At 38.4% G+C, this 14,715-nt stretch overlaps 1 protein-coding gene across 2 annotated transcripts; it reads left to right on the top strand.

The window, feature by feature from the left end:
- The first annotated feature begins 614 nt into the window (after positions 1-614).
- On the top strand, positions 615-13,732 carry LOC108860819 (glucan endo-1,3-beta-glucosidase 1). 2 transcript variants are annotated; one of them, XM_018634667.2, is made up of 6 exons: positions 615-1,061; positions 1,157-1,455; positions 7,769-7,967; positions 13,109-13,129; positions 13,208-13,459; positions 13,566-13,732. In XM_018634667.2, exons 3-6 carry the CDS (start codon positions 7,877-7,879, stop codon positions 13,607-13,609), a joined length of 408 nt encoding a protein of 135 aa, XP_018490169.2. In that variant the 5' UTR covers positions 615-1,061; positions 1,157-1,455; positions 7,769-7,876; the 3' UTR covers positions 13,610-13,732. The 2 variants fall into 2 exon arrangements, with proteins under 2 accessions (XP_018490169.2, XP_056866905.1); XM_057010925.1 differs by lacking the exon at positions 13,109-13,129.
- The last annotated feature ends 983 nt before the right edge of the window (positions 13,733-14,715 follow it).

The raw sequence follows: 14,715 nt of genomic DNA, 5'->3' as shown, positions 1-14,715 counted from the left end.
AACTTCGGAACGGACTGTAAAGAATTGATCGCAATGATCAAGGAACCTCAGGCTTGGCCAAGTTTCGCTACGGAATTGGAGAGGATAGAGACACTGCTCATATGCTTCCTGGACTTCAAGATTTCTTATGTTCCAAGAGCGCGCAATTGGATTTCTGATTTTTTAGCACAGACAGCTAGATCCTTCCATAGGAAGTTACTTTTTGTTGGTTGTTCTATTCCGGTCTAGTTACCCAGACCATCTCAAGTTTGAGTAATAGAATAGCCGTTTGCCGTCAAAAAAAAATTATTCAGGAATGAATCTCTACTTATATCAAAATTTCCATCATAACCGGTGGTGATAACCTAGTGGCGCTTAAAAGAATTAAAAACTCAATAAAGCGAATCTGGATTCAAACTCCACGATCATACGAATATGTGCTATTATTTTCGGCTCATTTGAATGCCCAGAAAAGAGTTTTGGACTATACCTCCACCCGGGAATTATGTCTTATCTTTAATAGATTCGGGTTTAACTTGTTTTTTGAAAAGAAAAAAAAAATTCCATGATCTCCAATATCGTTCTTCAAGTTAGAACGTGTATGTTTCCAAAAGCATCCATGTGCTGTTGACGTGACCAATGAGACAAGCAGAATAGAGAATGAATAGGTCTCATCAAATGACAAATGTTCACATCGTCTCATTCACTTTCCTCACGAGAAAGTGAAACACTCCAAAACCCCAAACCTAAAATTGCCTAAAACTGTTTCGATTTAAGGAAGAAACCCCGTTAGTCCTACGTTTTTTTTTTCTTTTTTGTGTCACGAAGTCCTACGGTTTAGTTAATGAAACCATAAGGTTTTTGGTTTTTTTTCTTCTATGGAAGGAGGTCCCCGTTTCCTTTTTCTTTATTGGAGAGAAATTCTATAGAGATCCCAAAAACACTAGCTGTCAAGCAACCTGAGTTCTGGATCTAAGTTGTCGGCTGTCACCTTCAACGAACACTACCGATGCAATCCTCCACCACCGTCTCCCATCTACTTTCTCTTTTTTTGTCTTTGGTCACCGTTTGTCAAATCTTCGGTAAACCTTCGATCCACATCTCTTTTTTTTTTCTTCTCAGCTATTTGTCACCAGGTGTGACATATCTAATTCCAAATTGATTTTCCCATTTCCAGATAAGTGTGTGTGGGCTTTGGGCTTTGAAGAACATTCAAAGTCAAAGTAATAGGCTTCAGTGATGGGCTTCGGGATTTAGTTTGTCACTAAATCACACGACGTCGCTTCTTCTGTTGGGGATGATGAAGTTGTTATAACGGCCAGTCATATCGTCTTCTTCGTGTGGTCAACCTGTAACAGACTCAAGAGAGATTAGAGAGAGTGAGTTCTACCTGAGGCGATCGATCGAGAACAGAGTCAGATTGTCTCCGGTGACGTCGCCATAGCAGGATCCGATTACTTGTAGTGTATTTCAGAGGTAACAGCAACTCATCTTCTCCGGTGTGTTTAGATTGAGGTTGTAATCGTGTTACCAGAACTTGATTCTGATTATAGTAAAGCTCTTGAGGGATACTGATTCCTCCACGGACAGTAGGAAACGAAGTTCGGGTGAACAAACTCTTGTGCATTACGTTTTCTTTGCATTTGATCACCTACAACTAAAACGAACGAATCAATTAGCATAACTGATCAAAACATGTGAATTGAATTAAGACTAGAGCGTGAAATTATCAACAAGTGGTATCAGAGTTGTGGTTTGCTTGCTTGAGGTTCTTGATTCAGGTGGATCTGTTGATTGAGGGAGGAATCGCATGGAGAAGGATAAGGATAATGTTGAGATGGATCCTACTCGGGGTCGTTTCCAGATGGATAAGTTTGACGGGAAAGGAGATTTTGGGATGTGAAAGTATAAGCTTCTAGGTCAGCTTGAGATTCAGGGACTCGGTTCAGTGTTAGAGGAAGGAGCTACTCTCTACAAGACGTCAGAGAAGCTGGAAGAAGGAGCTGATCCAGTACTCGATCATGCAAAGGTTGCAAAAGATACAAGAGTCAAGAATCTTATGGGAACTTGTCTTAGTGATATGATCTTGCGGAAGGTCATGCATGAACCTACTACATATACAATGTGGAAGGCACTGGAGCGTGACTATCAGACTAAAACTCTACCTAACTGTATCTATCTGAAGCAACAGTTTGCTAGTTTGAAGATGGACGAGACTAAGAGCATTGAAGAAAACATGGATGGGTTTCTAAAGTTAATTGGTGATCTAGCAAGTCTCAATATAACAGTAAGTGATGAAGATCAAGTGATTCAGTTACTTACAGGTTTGCCACCGCAGTTTGAAGCTTTGGTTCATACTCTGAAGTATGGCACTAGCAAAGATACTCTCATTGTGAGAGAGGTTGTTTCTTCAGCTTACGCCAAGGAGATAGAACTGAGGCAGAAGGGTTTACTTGGGAAAGTTGGCAAGTCAAACAAAGGCTTGTACGTTGAGTCACGAGGACGGTCTAGTAAGAGAAGTGATCGTGGAAATAGACGGTCAGTCTGGCAGAGGCCGATCAAAGTCTCGGGGCCGACGATCTCAGTCCAAGCCAAGAGAAAATAAGGACGGTAAAGCCGCTTGCTTCATCTGCAAGAAAGAAGGGCATTGGAAGCGTGAGTGTCCTCAAAGGCAAAACAAGTCACATGATTCTAATGATTCTGCAAACACGGTATCAGAACGAAGGCAACCTCTAATTCTAACTGTAAGCACTAAGGATTCTAAACAGGAGTGGGTGTTAGATTCCGGTTGTTCATTTCACATCACACCACAAAGAGATGTATTGTATGATTACAAAGACATAAATGGTGGAAAGGTGCTCATGGCTATAATACGCAGAGTGAAGTGAAAGGTGTTGAAAAGATTAAGATCCGAAATGCAGATGGAATGGAGGTCATACTTACCGATGTAAGATACATGCCACAGATGAGTAGGAATCTGATATCCTACGGGATGCTCGAGAAAGCAGGGTGTACCTACGAAGGTGGAGATTACAAAGTTGATTTCTACAAAGACGGAGAAAAAGTGATATCTGGCAGTTATCAAGACGGACTGTATTACCTCAATGGGACAGTGTCTACAGGCGAAGTCAATATTGGTAAAGCTGAACCAAATATGATTGATTTGTGGCACTCCAAGCTCGGGCACATGAGTGCTGCAAACATGAATGTCTTGGTCAAGAAAGGGTACCTGAAATCAAAGAAGTGGAAGATTTAAAGTTCTGTGAAAGTTGCGCTCTTGGAAAAGCTACTAAACAAAGTTTCAAGAAAGCAAAGCACACAACGGAAGGTATCCTAGACTATGTTCACTCAGATTTGTGGGGATCACCGTCTACTCCAGAGAGTCTTGGTGGCTGCAAATACTTCGTGAGTTTCATTGATGATTACTCAAAGAAAGTTTGGGTTTACTTCCTTAAATCTAAGGATGAAGCATTTGATTGTTTCAAAGAGTGAAAAGTGGGAGTTGAAAATCAAACAGGAAAGAAGCTAAAGTGTTTGAGAACAGACAATGGCTTAGAGTTTTGCAACTACAAGTTTGATAAGCTTTGTAAAGATTCATGGGTTAAGCGCCACCGTACGTGCACCTATACTCCGCAGCAGAATGGTGTTTCTGAGCGTATGAACAGAACCATAATGGATAAGATGAGGAGTATGCTATCTGAAACAGGTTTGGGATCTGAATTCTGGGCTGAAGCTACTACGTCTACGGCTGTGTATTTGATAAATCGAACTTCGGGTTCAAGTATTGGTTTTGAGATTCCAGAGGAGAGATGGACGGGTGATAAGGTTGATTTGTCACATCTCAGACGGTTTGGGTGCTCAGATTTTGTACACCGAGTACAAGAGAAGACAAGTCCTAGAGCTGTAAAAGGTGTGTTTGTTGGTTATCCTTTTGGAGTTAAAGGCTGCAGGGTTTGGATTCAAGATGAAGTAAAGTGCACTACGAGTAGAAACGTTGTGTTTCATGAGCAGGAAGTCTTTAAAGACACGTTAAAGACTGAGAAGTCTGACACGGGAGTTGTATCTGAAGCTACTAAGGAAGATAGGAAGATGAAAAAGAAAGTATCATTCAGCGATGAATTGATTCTTGGTCCTACTCCTAACGGAAATGAGGAAGAGGCATCTACTTCAGGTGGAGTACTATCAGATCAGTCAGATGACTCAGACAGTGACAATTCTCAGGGTACAGTAAGTTCAGATGGAGGTTCAGATTCAGACCTTGGTACTGGGATCATGGTAAGTTCAGGGGATTCTTCACTCGACAACTACGTACTGGCTAGGGACAGGAGCAAAAGACAGAATGTAAAGGCACCATCGAGGTTCGATGATGCAAATCTGGTTGCTTACGCATTAAGTGCTGCTGAAGAGCTAGAGGTTGAGGAACCTAGAACTTATGAAGAAGCTATGAGAACTAAGGAGAGGAAATTCTGGAATAATGCAGTTATGGAAGAGATGGTGTCTCTTGAGAAGAATAGAACATGGGATCTAATTGAGAGACCTAAGGATCAGAAGCTGATTGGTTGCAGATGGATTTTCAAGTTGAAACTTGGTATTCCAGGAGTAGAAGATCTGTGCTATAAAGGCAGGTTGTTGCTAAGGGTTACTCACAGAAGGAAGGTGTGGATTATAATGAAATTTTCTCACCGGCTGTTAAGCATGTCTCTATACGTATGATTATGTCACTTGTGGTGAATTTTGACTATGAGCTAGAGCAGATGGATGTCAAAACCACGTTCTTACATGGTGATCTCGATGAGAGAATCCTTATGGAACAGCCAAAAGGTTTTGTAAATAAAGGGGATGAGAACAAGGTGTGTCTGTTGAGAAAATCCCTATATGGTTTGAAGCAATCACCGAGACAGTGGAATCTAAAGTTTGATGGTTTCATGATGAAGTTGAAGTTTGTCAGAAGCGAGTATGATTCGTGTGTTTACATGAAAGATGTGGATACTCCTAAGGCTATCTACTTGCTTTTGTATGTTGATGACATGTTTATTGCTTCAGGGGATAAACTTACTATCAAAGCTCTAAAGAACAGTTTGAGTGGTGAGTTTGAAATGAAAGATTTGGGAAAAGCTTCAAGGATTCTTGGAATGGACATTACACGTGACAGGAAGAATGGGATTCTAAGGCTATCGCAATCCAAATATCTAGAAAAGGTGTTGAAGACGTTCGGTATGTTTGAAGCTAAATCAGTTGTTACTCCTACGGCTTCACATTTCAAACTAAAGAGTCTACATCCTAAAGAGAGAGCTGATGAGTATGAGTTTATGAAGGATGTGCCATACGCAAGCGCATTTGGCAGCTTGATGTATGCGATGGTGGGTTCACGACTTGATCTAGGTTTTGCTGTTGGTTTGATCAGTCGTTTTATGTCACATCCTAGCAGAGAACATTGGGAAGCTGCCAAGTGAGTACTAAGGTATGTGGCAGGAGCTTATGAGAAGTGTCTAACGTTCAAGAAGTCTACTGAGTTTAAGGTGGAGGGTTTCTCGGACTCAGACTATGCTACGAACCTAGACAAGAGAAGATCAGTTTCAGGGATAGTTTTCCAAGTTGGTGGGAACATTGTGTCATGGAAGTCAGGACTACAGTCTGTGGTAGCGTTATCCACTACCAAAGCTGAATATATGGCTTTGACCCTAGCGGTTAAAGAAGCTATTTGGCTAAGAGGTTTTGTTTCTGAGTTGGGGTACAAGCAAGACAGTGTAAGGATACACTGCGATTCACAAAGCGCAATTTCTCTATCTAAAAATGCAGTGCATCACGAGAGGACTAAGCATATGGACACACAGTTCCTCTTCATAAGAAATATTGTTGCTAAACGAATCGTTAACCTAGCGAAGATACATACGTCTAAGAATCCGGCAGATTTCCTAACTAAGTGCGTACCTGGTACTAAGTTTGAGTTTTGCTGTGTGCTGAGAGCACAAGTCGTCTCCAGGTAGCTCCCTGGTGATCTCGCAAACATAATAAAAAAAGGAGGTTTGTTGTGAGTTAACTCTTCAGGATACAATTGAAGACTTTGAAATAAAGTACTAAATATGTTACTGGAGGAAAGGCAAAGAAAGGAGTTACCTGTGGAGGTGTATAGGCCAAGGCAAGGGGGTCTCAGGGTTAAGCGTTTCAGTTGGAGCCATCGTTTGGAATCTGTAAGAACATAAATTGAAAGGTCAGTTATGCTCACTACGGTTTCTGCAAGGACTTTCATCTGAAGAGTCAGCTGATTTCAGTATTCACAGGGAGGAAGGAAGTTCAAGGGACTTATCTGATTTTGCGAGTGAAGTAAAGGCTTAGATTCTGGCAGTGTTGTGCAGATCTTGCGAGTTTTCAGTTGAGGTATGTTTGGGTGAGTCGCATGCAGAGTCGTCTGAAGGTTATCTTGAATGTTCCGGCGTTTTGGAGTAATCAGGTCAGAGACGGGGCTGAGGTTCTTCTGAGAACAGTGGGACTCACAGGGAGCAGTTTCGTGTTGGAGACTATTTCTGGATCGATGTTGAGAAGTGTTCAGGGTTTGATTTTGGCAGAGGCAGAGAGATCGTCTCAGACAAAGGTTAGAAGGAGAGAGAAGGAAGCAGACATATCTGAGGCTTTCTCGAAGTGTCCCCAAACCAAAGATGTGGAGATTTGTGAGCTTTGGGCTTTGAGGAACATTCGAAGTCATCAGTAATGGGCTTCAGTGCTGGGCCTCGCGATTTATTTTGTCAGTAAATCACACGACGTCGCTTCTTCTAATGCAGATGATGAAGTCGTTATAACGGCCACATGTAACAGACTCAAGAGAGATCAGATAGAGCTTGACAAAGAGATAATCAGAGAGAACGAGTTCTACCTGAGGCGATCGATCGGGAACGGAGTCAGAGTGTGTCCGGTGACGTCGCCATAGCAGGATCCGATTACCTGTAGTGTATTTCGGAGGTAACAGCAGCTCAATTTCTCCGGTGTGTTTAGATCGAGGTTGTAATCGTGTTACCGGAACTTGATTCTGATTATAGTAAAGCTCTTGAGGGATACCGATCCCTCCCCGGACAGTAGGAAACGAATTTCGAGTGAACAAATTCTTGTGCATTACGTTTTCTTTGCATTTGATCACCTACAAGTAAAACAAACGAATCGATTAGCATAACTGATCAAAACCTGTGAATTGAATCAAGACTAGAGCGTGAAATTACCAACAGTGTGATAGTGCAGATTTGTGGTTGTGTCCTTCTATTCTTCTTCTTTTTTTAGATTTGGATTCATGAATTTGATAAGTGTTGGAAATGAATTTAACATTCCTCCATAAGGCCCATCGAACAACAGGGTTCCACCCATTAATAAGGAAAGGTCGGGCCGAATAAGGATCGTTCGACTTGAAGACTCATCCACTGGGCTTGTCCTCATGATCGATCAACTGACCGGGTCAGCGTCGACTCGACTAATCTTCGTGCGACTAAAAAGCCCATCAAGCATGAAATCGGGCCTGGGCTTCTAGGGCGAACGATCCTTATGTCGAACAAGGGAGAGACACACTAAGACCATAAAAGGACAAGACAAGGGAGAGAGAAGGGGATCTGCAAATACACACAAGAACAATAACCGCAAGATTTAGGGTTTTATCAACCGATCGAGCTTCTTTGTGTTCTTGCCGGCGCTTTTAGCAAAGCTCTGGCCTTCCTTCTTTCATTTGATCTCTTTGTAATCTGCTTGTTTTCACATACTTTCTGTTTACCAAAGTTTTTCTTCACTTCCTGCTGACACATGTACTTAGAAGAAGGACATATATTTCGCCTCATTATCGATCGACGCGGAGATGTCCACATCGAACGATACGTTGACGGATGAAACGACCGATACTAAAAATCTGGAATAGATCGACATGGATCGACTTAAATCGATCGATAAGGATCCACAAGAATCGATCAACACACAACCGTTTACATCGATCAATACCGACCAGCCGGAAGTAGGTAAGTTCTCTAAACTTACCAGTACTAATAATGGGAAGCAACCCTAGGAAAACCAATAGGTCAATCATGCAACTCAATTAGCCAAATTATGAAAGAACATGGGATTGCAATTCCTGCTGAAATTCATACAATAAAAATGAATAAGAACAAAAATTGTCTTTGCAAGAATTTTCAAACCCTAGCAGGACCTATTCCAATAGGTCCGCAATAAAGTTACCAGATATAGACATAATAAGGCCCAAGCTCAACCTCGAGCACCTTGTTCTGGTACGGTAGAACCCTTTCCTTGGGACTCTCTCAGAGCACCCACATGACCACATCGAAATATTAGAAGATATGGTGAATGACAATATTAATCGTTGCAAACTTTTCTCATTCTCTTTAGCTTGTGAAGCCAAGAAATGGCTAGATCAATCACCAACAGGATCATTAACCTGTTGGAAAGAGATTAGGAGCGCATTCATTAACCACTTTTTCGATGACACCCGCTACTGGGATGTGAGGAGGAAACTTTCTACATTTCGCCAAGGCCTTCGAGAATCCTTTTAAAAATGCTTGGGGAAGGTTTAAAAATCTCCAAAATGAATGCCCCCATCATGGATACTCGGAACCTCAATTAATTAAAGCCTTCTACGGAGGTGTTAACTTGCACTACCAAACTACACTCGACACAGCAAGTGAAGGGAACTTCAGCACACGGAGCCCTAAAGAAGCAAAAAGATTAATCAAGAATGTAGCGATTGTTAGAGCTTATGAAAGGATGGATATGGAAAGGAGAAACGGAGCAGAGCGCAAAGACGACTCTCAACTAGCCGATGTGAAAGAAACCCTTAACTATCTCCAATCCTTCTTAGCGGAACAGAGCCAAAGAGAAATTTTCCAAATAAGCGATGCAGTCCTATCTGAACTTTTGGAAATGTAGACTTCGTGGATGCGACGTATCTAGGCGATCGACCTTTCGAACACTATGGAAGTAGTTTTACCCAAAGCTATGATAAAATCATTGGATTACGAAAAGGAAAGGCCAGCTTTAGGCTAAATCAGGTTTTCACAGGAAATCGAAGGCTGATCGCCAATTTCGAAGGAAAGATGGGCATGATCTGTAGTGATTTAATGAGAAAACTCGAAAATCTCGACGAGCACATAAAGATGTTGGATAGCAGGGTAGCAGAGAATGCAATCGCTATCAAAAGAGAAATGACGTCTTCCTAGGAGCACCGATGCAAACCCTAGATGTCAGGTTAGTGTTGTACTTCTAAGGAGTCGAAAACGCCTCACTCCGATTGCAAAACAAAGCATTACCAATGATGAAGTACCCATTGACATCGAGAAAACCAGAAAAAGCAAATGTAAACCAATACTCGGATGATCCCGAACCGATTTATCTCAGCGATGAGGATGAGGAAGATACGTCCATCGATCGACAAGATAAAGGAGACATCGATCGATGTGGTGATGATAATATCGATCGACGGAGTAATGATAATACCGATCGACAACCTACACCTCCTACGCCACAAATTGCACATGTCGAACCGGTAGTGGAGAGAGTGTATAAACCTTTACCACCTTTTCCCCTCACCAATTCGCAAACCAAACGAGAGTTGGATAAAGCAATTTGTAAAAAGGCAGTCGATAAAATCACAATCGAATTGCCACTAAGTGACACCATGAAAGTTTCCCCCTCCATCAAGAAATATGTGAAATACATGGTGTCTAGAGTTTTCCATCAACGGAATACAGTGTCATGATGGTATCAGATGAAGTAAGTGCCATGATACAAGGCGAATTGCCAATAAAAAGACCTGACCTTAGTAGTTTTGTTCTAGATTGCAACATAGAAGACAAACGATTTGATCGATCACTTTGCGATCTAGGTCCCAGCGTTAATTTGATGCCTTACTCTGTTGCCGCATCCCTATGTTTCAATGAATTTAAGCCTACCCGAATAACCCTAGTTCCCTCTGATAGATCTGTCAGAGTACCTGAAGAGATACTCGAAGACATGCCTATAATGATAAACAACTGTCATATACCAACTGACTTCGTTGTTCTGAAATACAAGTAAGGACCGAAGGACCCCCTTATTTAGGGAAGACCTTTCCTAGTCACAGCTGGAGCCATTATTGATGTCAAGGAAGGACGAATATGTCTGAACATTGGAGACATTCCAATGGTTTTCGACATGGAAAAATTAATCAAACGTCCCTTGATTGATAATCAAGCATTTTATGTGGACGACATCTCTGCTTTAGCTGAATAATCCTTTGCAGATTTATATACTGATAACCCCTTGGAAAGTACTTTCTCGATCACTGAAAAGGAAATTCTTAGCATAGATAGCCCAACCGAGGAATGTACACGGTTAATGAACGCAAGTGGTGATATTTCGGAAACTGATGAAGAGGAAACAGACGAGTCTAAAATCATCATCAATCGATATCTTCAACGTACCATCGGTCGACAACCCTCCTCGATAGACAATTGGAGCTCAGAAAAAGCACCAAAAATCGAGTTAAAGCAATTACCAGTCGGACTCAAATACGCATTTCTTTATGATAAGTCATATCCGGTCATAGTAAATGCTAATCTAAATAATGGAGAAGTTGCGTTATTGCTAAACAAATTGCACAAGCATAGGAAAGCCATTGGGTATTCTCTCGAGGACGTCCCTGGTATCTCTCCAGATCTCTGCATGCACCGTATTTATTTAGAAGATGAATCGAAATCATCAATAGAACACCAAAGGAGGCTGAACCAAATCTCAAAGATGTTGTTAAGAAATAAATTATTAAACTACAGGATGCCGGAGTCATTTACCCGATTTCAGATAGCAATTAGGTGAGCCTGGTGCATGTTGTGCCTAAGAAATGAGGTATCACAGTGGTAATGAACGATAAAGACGAGCTCATCTCTATGAGAACCGTCACTGGACATCAGATGTGTATCGACTACAGAAAATTAAACGCAGCCACTCGGAAAGACCATTTTCCTCTGCCTTTTATCGACCAAATGCTTGAGAGATTAGAAAATCACCAGTACTACTGTTTTCTCGACGGTTATTCTGGATTTTTCGAAATCCCTATTCACCCGGACGATCAAGAAAAGACAACATTCACATGTCCTTACGGAATATTTGTATATCGTAGAATGCCTTTTAGACTTTGTTACGCACCCGCTACATTTCAGCGGTGCATGATGTCTATTTTCACAGATATGATTGAGGATTTCATGGAAGTCTTTATGAACGACTTTTTGGTCCACGGATCCGCTTTTAAAAGTTGTCTGGACCATCTATGCAAAGTACTAGATGTTCGAACCCGCAACATTCAATCATTACGAAGACGCACTAGCCACCAGACTATGTCGCATTGATTGATTTATGATACAGACACTGATATATATAATAAAACACTTAAAATACTCTCTGATTAATCCACGCTTAATCTCCGATTTTATCTTAACTAACTCGCTAGATCCGGACCGGCCGCACGCGTTACGCCTAACACGATTCTGAACAGGGTTATTTAGTTAGTTATGTATATTGTGAACTTTTTAAGTCATATGTTATTGCATTAAGTATTTGCAGTCAGTCATTCTTGTAAATTGTTTTAACTTTTAGTTTTATTGAATTTATTAATTCTTTAAGTTATCAGTTTTAATATAATGTTTATGCTATTTTCATTCAACAAGAATTTAATAGAATTGTAATGAAAATTGTAAAGAACCAATTATCACCATTTTATTGTCATTATGATATGACTAATTAAAATTCAACCAAAAACTTTAGTTCCTTTAAAAGCGTTTATATTCTCTTAATTCAATAAGTCAAACATATATGAACGTTGACCAAATAGTTTGAAATAAATTGGGACGCATATGTATTATCTATATAAACACACACAAGACCAAAACAACATGTTCTCGTGTATACTAAATTCAGAAGAAAAAGGTAACTCTGTTAAAAATATTTTAATTTTTTGGAAAATTTATGAAAAAAATACTTCTTTTGATTTGGTAAATACTAATACTGATTCTTAACTTTTTCAATTTTTGGTTCTTTAGTGGGATCTAAAGATATTTCGATAAAGAATATTGCATCTTCTAGAAATATAACCAATGGCAATCAAGAATTCATTTTCTCTTCTACTATCTTCATTGATGGTGTTTTCTCTGATCTGCATAGCCACAATTTCGGGTAATGCACCTAGGGAATTTTCAAATATGACCCCCCCCCCCAAGATATATAGAAAAATAATATCAAAAATCAATCAAAAATACTAAGTAAAAGTATTTTATTATAATAGTGCAAAATATAATATTTTAGTTCATTAAAGTATTAAATTATTTTATTAAAAATATATTTTTAAATTATTTAAGCCTATGGTAAAATCAGTTTTAATAAGAAAATGGTTTAAGGTTTTAAAATAAATACCAATTTCTTGTGATTTGTTTTGGAGAAAAATAGATAGATTTAAGGAAAATATTTTTATTTAGGAAAAGAGATAGATTTAAGGAAAATATCTTTTATTACTTTGAAAGTATATTTTTGTTGCTTAAGATTATATTTTAAGGGAAATATTATTTTCTTAATATCAAGATTATTTTCTTAATATCAAGGTTATTTTCTTAATATCAAGATTATTTTCTTTTAAAATTTTTATAGATGTTTCCTTTTTATTATATATGTTATTTGGAAAGAGTAAACTTCTAATTAACATAAATTTTTAAAATAAAAATGTAAATCAATTTTAATAATGATTATTTGGTGTAATATTTTAATTCATTAAAGATACTTCTGTAATTAACCATTATAAAAACTAACGTGAGCACAATATGTATGAAACTGATTTTTCTAATAATATTAGAGATATGTCTTCTATATATTAACTATCTTAATATTTGTGAACAAATAGGATTTGCATCCGATTGAGGACGAAGCAAATTAGATATTTTCACAAGAGTCATTATTCACCTAAGGGATTTGGCAGTTGATAACAATCACATTAAATAGTGAATTATTTTACTTGGTCCTTAACGAGATTAGAACCATTCTTAAGTTTTCAAACGTTTCTACTTGCATTTTGTGATGATGAAAATGTTGATAAGAATCATAATTGCTCTGTTGCTTTTCATATCAGCAACATTTCCTCAAAATTCAGGTAAAACATAATTATAACGAGCACTTGCATACATGTGATGTTTCACACATTGACATATGTTCTTCTTTTCATAAACAGAAGCGTCAAGCGGACGATGGTGTGTAGCTAATCCCCATATACCGGACCAAGTGGTACAAGCAGCTGCAGAATGGGCTTGTCAACAGAGCGTAGCATGCTGTAGCAGGATTCAGCTTGGCCAAAATTGCTTCTTGCCCAACACTATCAAGGACCATGCATCTGTTGTCTTCAATACATACTACCAGAATTATAAGCACCAAGGCGGTTCTTGTGATTTCAATGGTGCTGCAGTGATCACCGACACCGACCCTAGTAAGCAACTTTATCTAAACCATGTTGTTTTTTAGTTATCTAACCTCATTTAATAATTCCAGATCATGAATAATCACTGGCTGATTTTCTCATTATTTGATGATAGGTCATGGCTCTTGTCAATTTGAATCCGCCCCTGATTCTAAGTAAAGAGCAAAGATGAAATGAAACCACTTTCTGCAACTAATGAACCGACTTATGTACTATTGCTGAATAGTAATAAAATGCAATGCATTATGATTACAGTAAACTAGCCATTTATATATATAATATTCCAGCAACAAATTCAACAAGCGAAGCACGTAGCTAACATAATCTGGTCACTACATTTATATATTAATTAGCAATATATTTTTTTTGACGAAATTAATTAGCAATATTTGAGGAGAAAACATTAAGTTCATAAGTAGGATAAGGCTTCTCCATAAGTAGGACAAGGAAGAGGAATGACCACAAATCGTAGCTTTTGCATTCCTATTTTCACACTTTCAAATTAGTTTATTAATTGTATTTACCATTATAATTTGACGTTATTTATTTTATGTGTTAACCATAATAATTTTACATATTTGAATGAAATGGTTCTATTAGAGAAAGAATTCAAACCGATTAACAAATAATTAAATTTTTTTTATATAATCTGTTAAACATGGGCATTCAGTACAGTTTCGGATACATATCGATTTTTTAGATATCGGGTTTTTGGATTTTAAAATTAACTATATTCCGATACTGTAAATTTTTGGATGGGACTGAGTCGGATTCTTCCGGGTCCAGATAGATTTTTATAAACTTAAAAACATCTAAATGACCTATATTTATATGTTTTAAAAATAACTAAACAATTTATAAAAAAAAAAGATAAAAACTAATTCTATGCGGGTGGGCGGGTCAATCTCTAGTATATATTTAGACATGATATATATTATAAGAGAATGAAGATATTAGCTACATCCTAAGTGTTTTAAAAATTTGGAAAGTTTAAACAATATTTGACAGATGCAGGAGTGACTAATTAAAATTTGAATGTTTGTATCAATCAATGACAATATAGTTACACGTGTATCAAGGTGAGTCCTAGTCTCATATATATATTTTTTAAACCATTTCTTTGATATACTACATAATCCCAAACAGAGCACACAAATAACAAATAATTATATCAAAATACTTTGATTAAATAACCAGATAAAACAAGAAAATAAAACACTTCCCAAATAGGAATACAGTAAAAATCTGATTAAATTATAATCTAA

This window comes from Raphanus sativus, chromosome 5 (assembly GCF_000801105.2).
Source record: "Raphanus sativus cultivar WK10039 chromosome 5, ASM80110v3, whole genome shotgun sequence".
Classification (NCBI taxonomy): Eukaryota; Viridiplantae; Streptophyta; class Magnoliopsida; order Brassicales; family Brassicaceae; genus Raphanus; species Raphanus sativus.
This window is presented reverse-complemented; position numbering and strand designations above follow the sequence as displayed.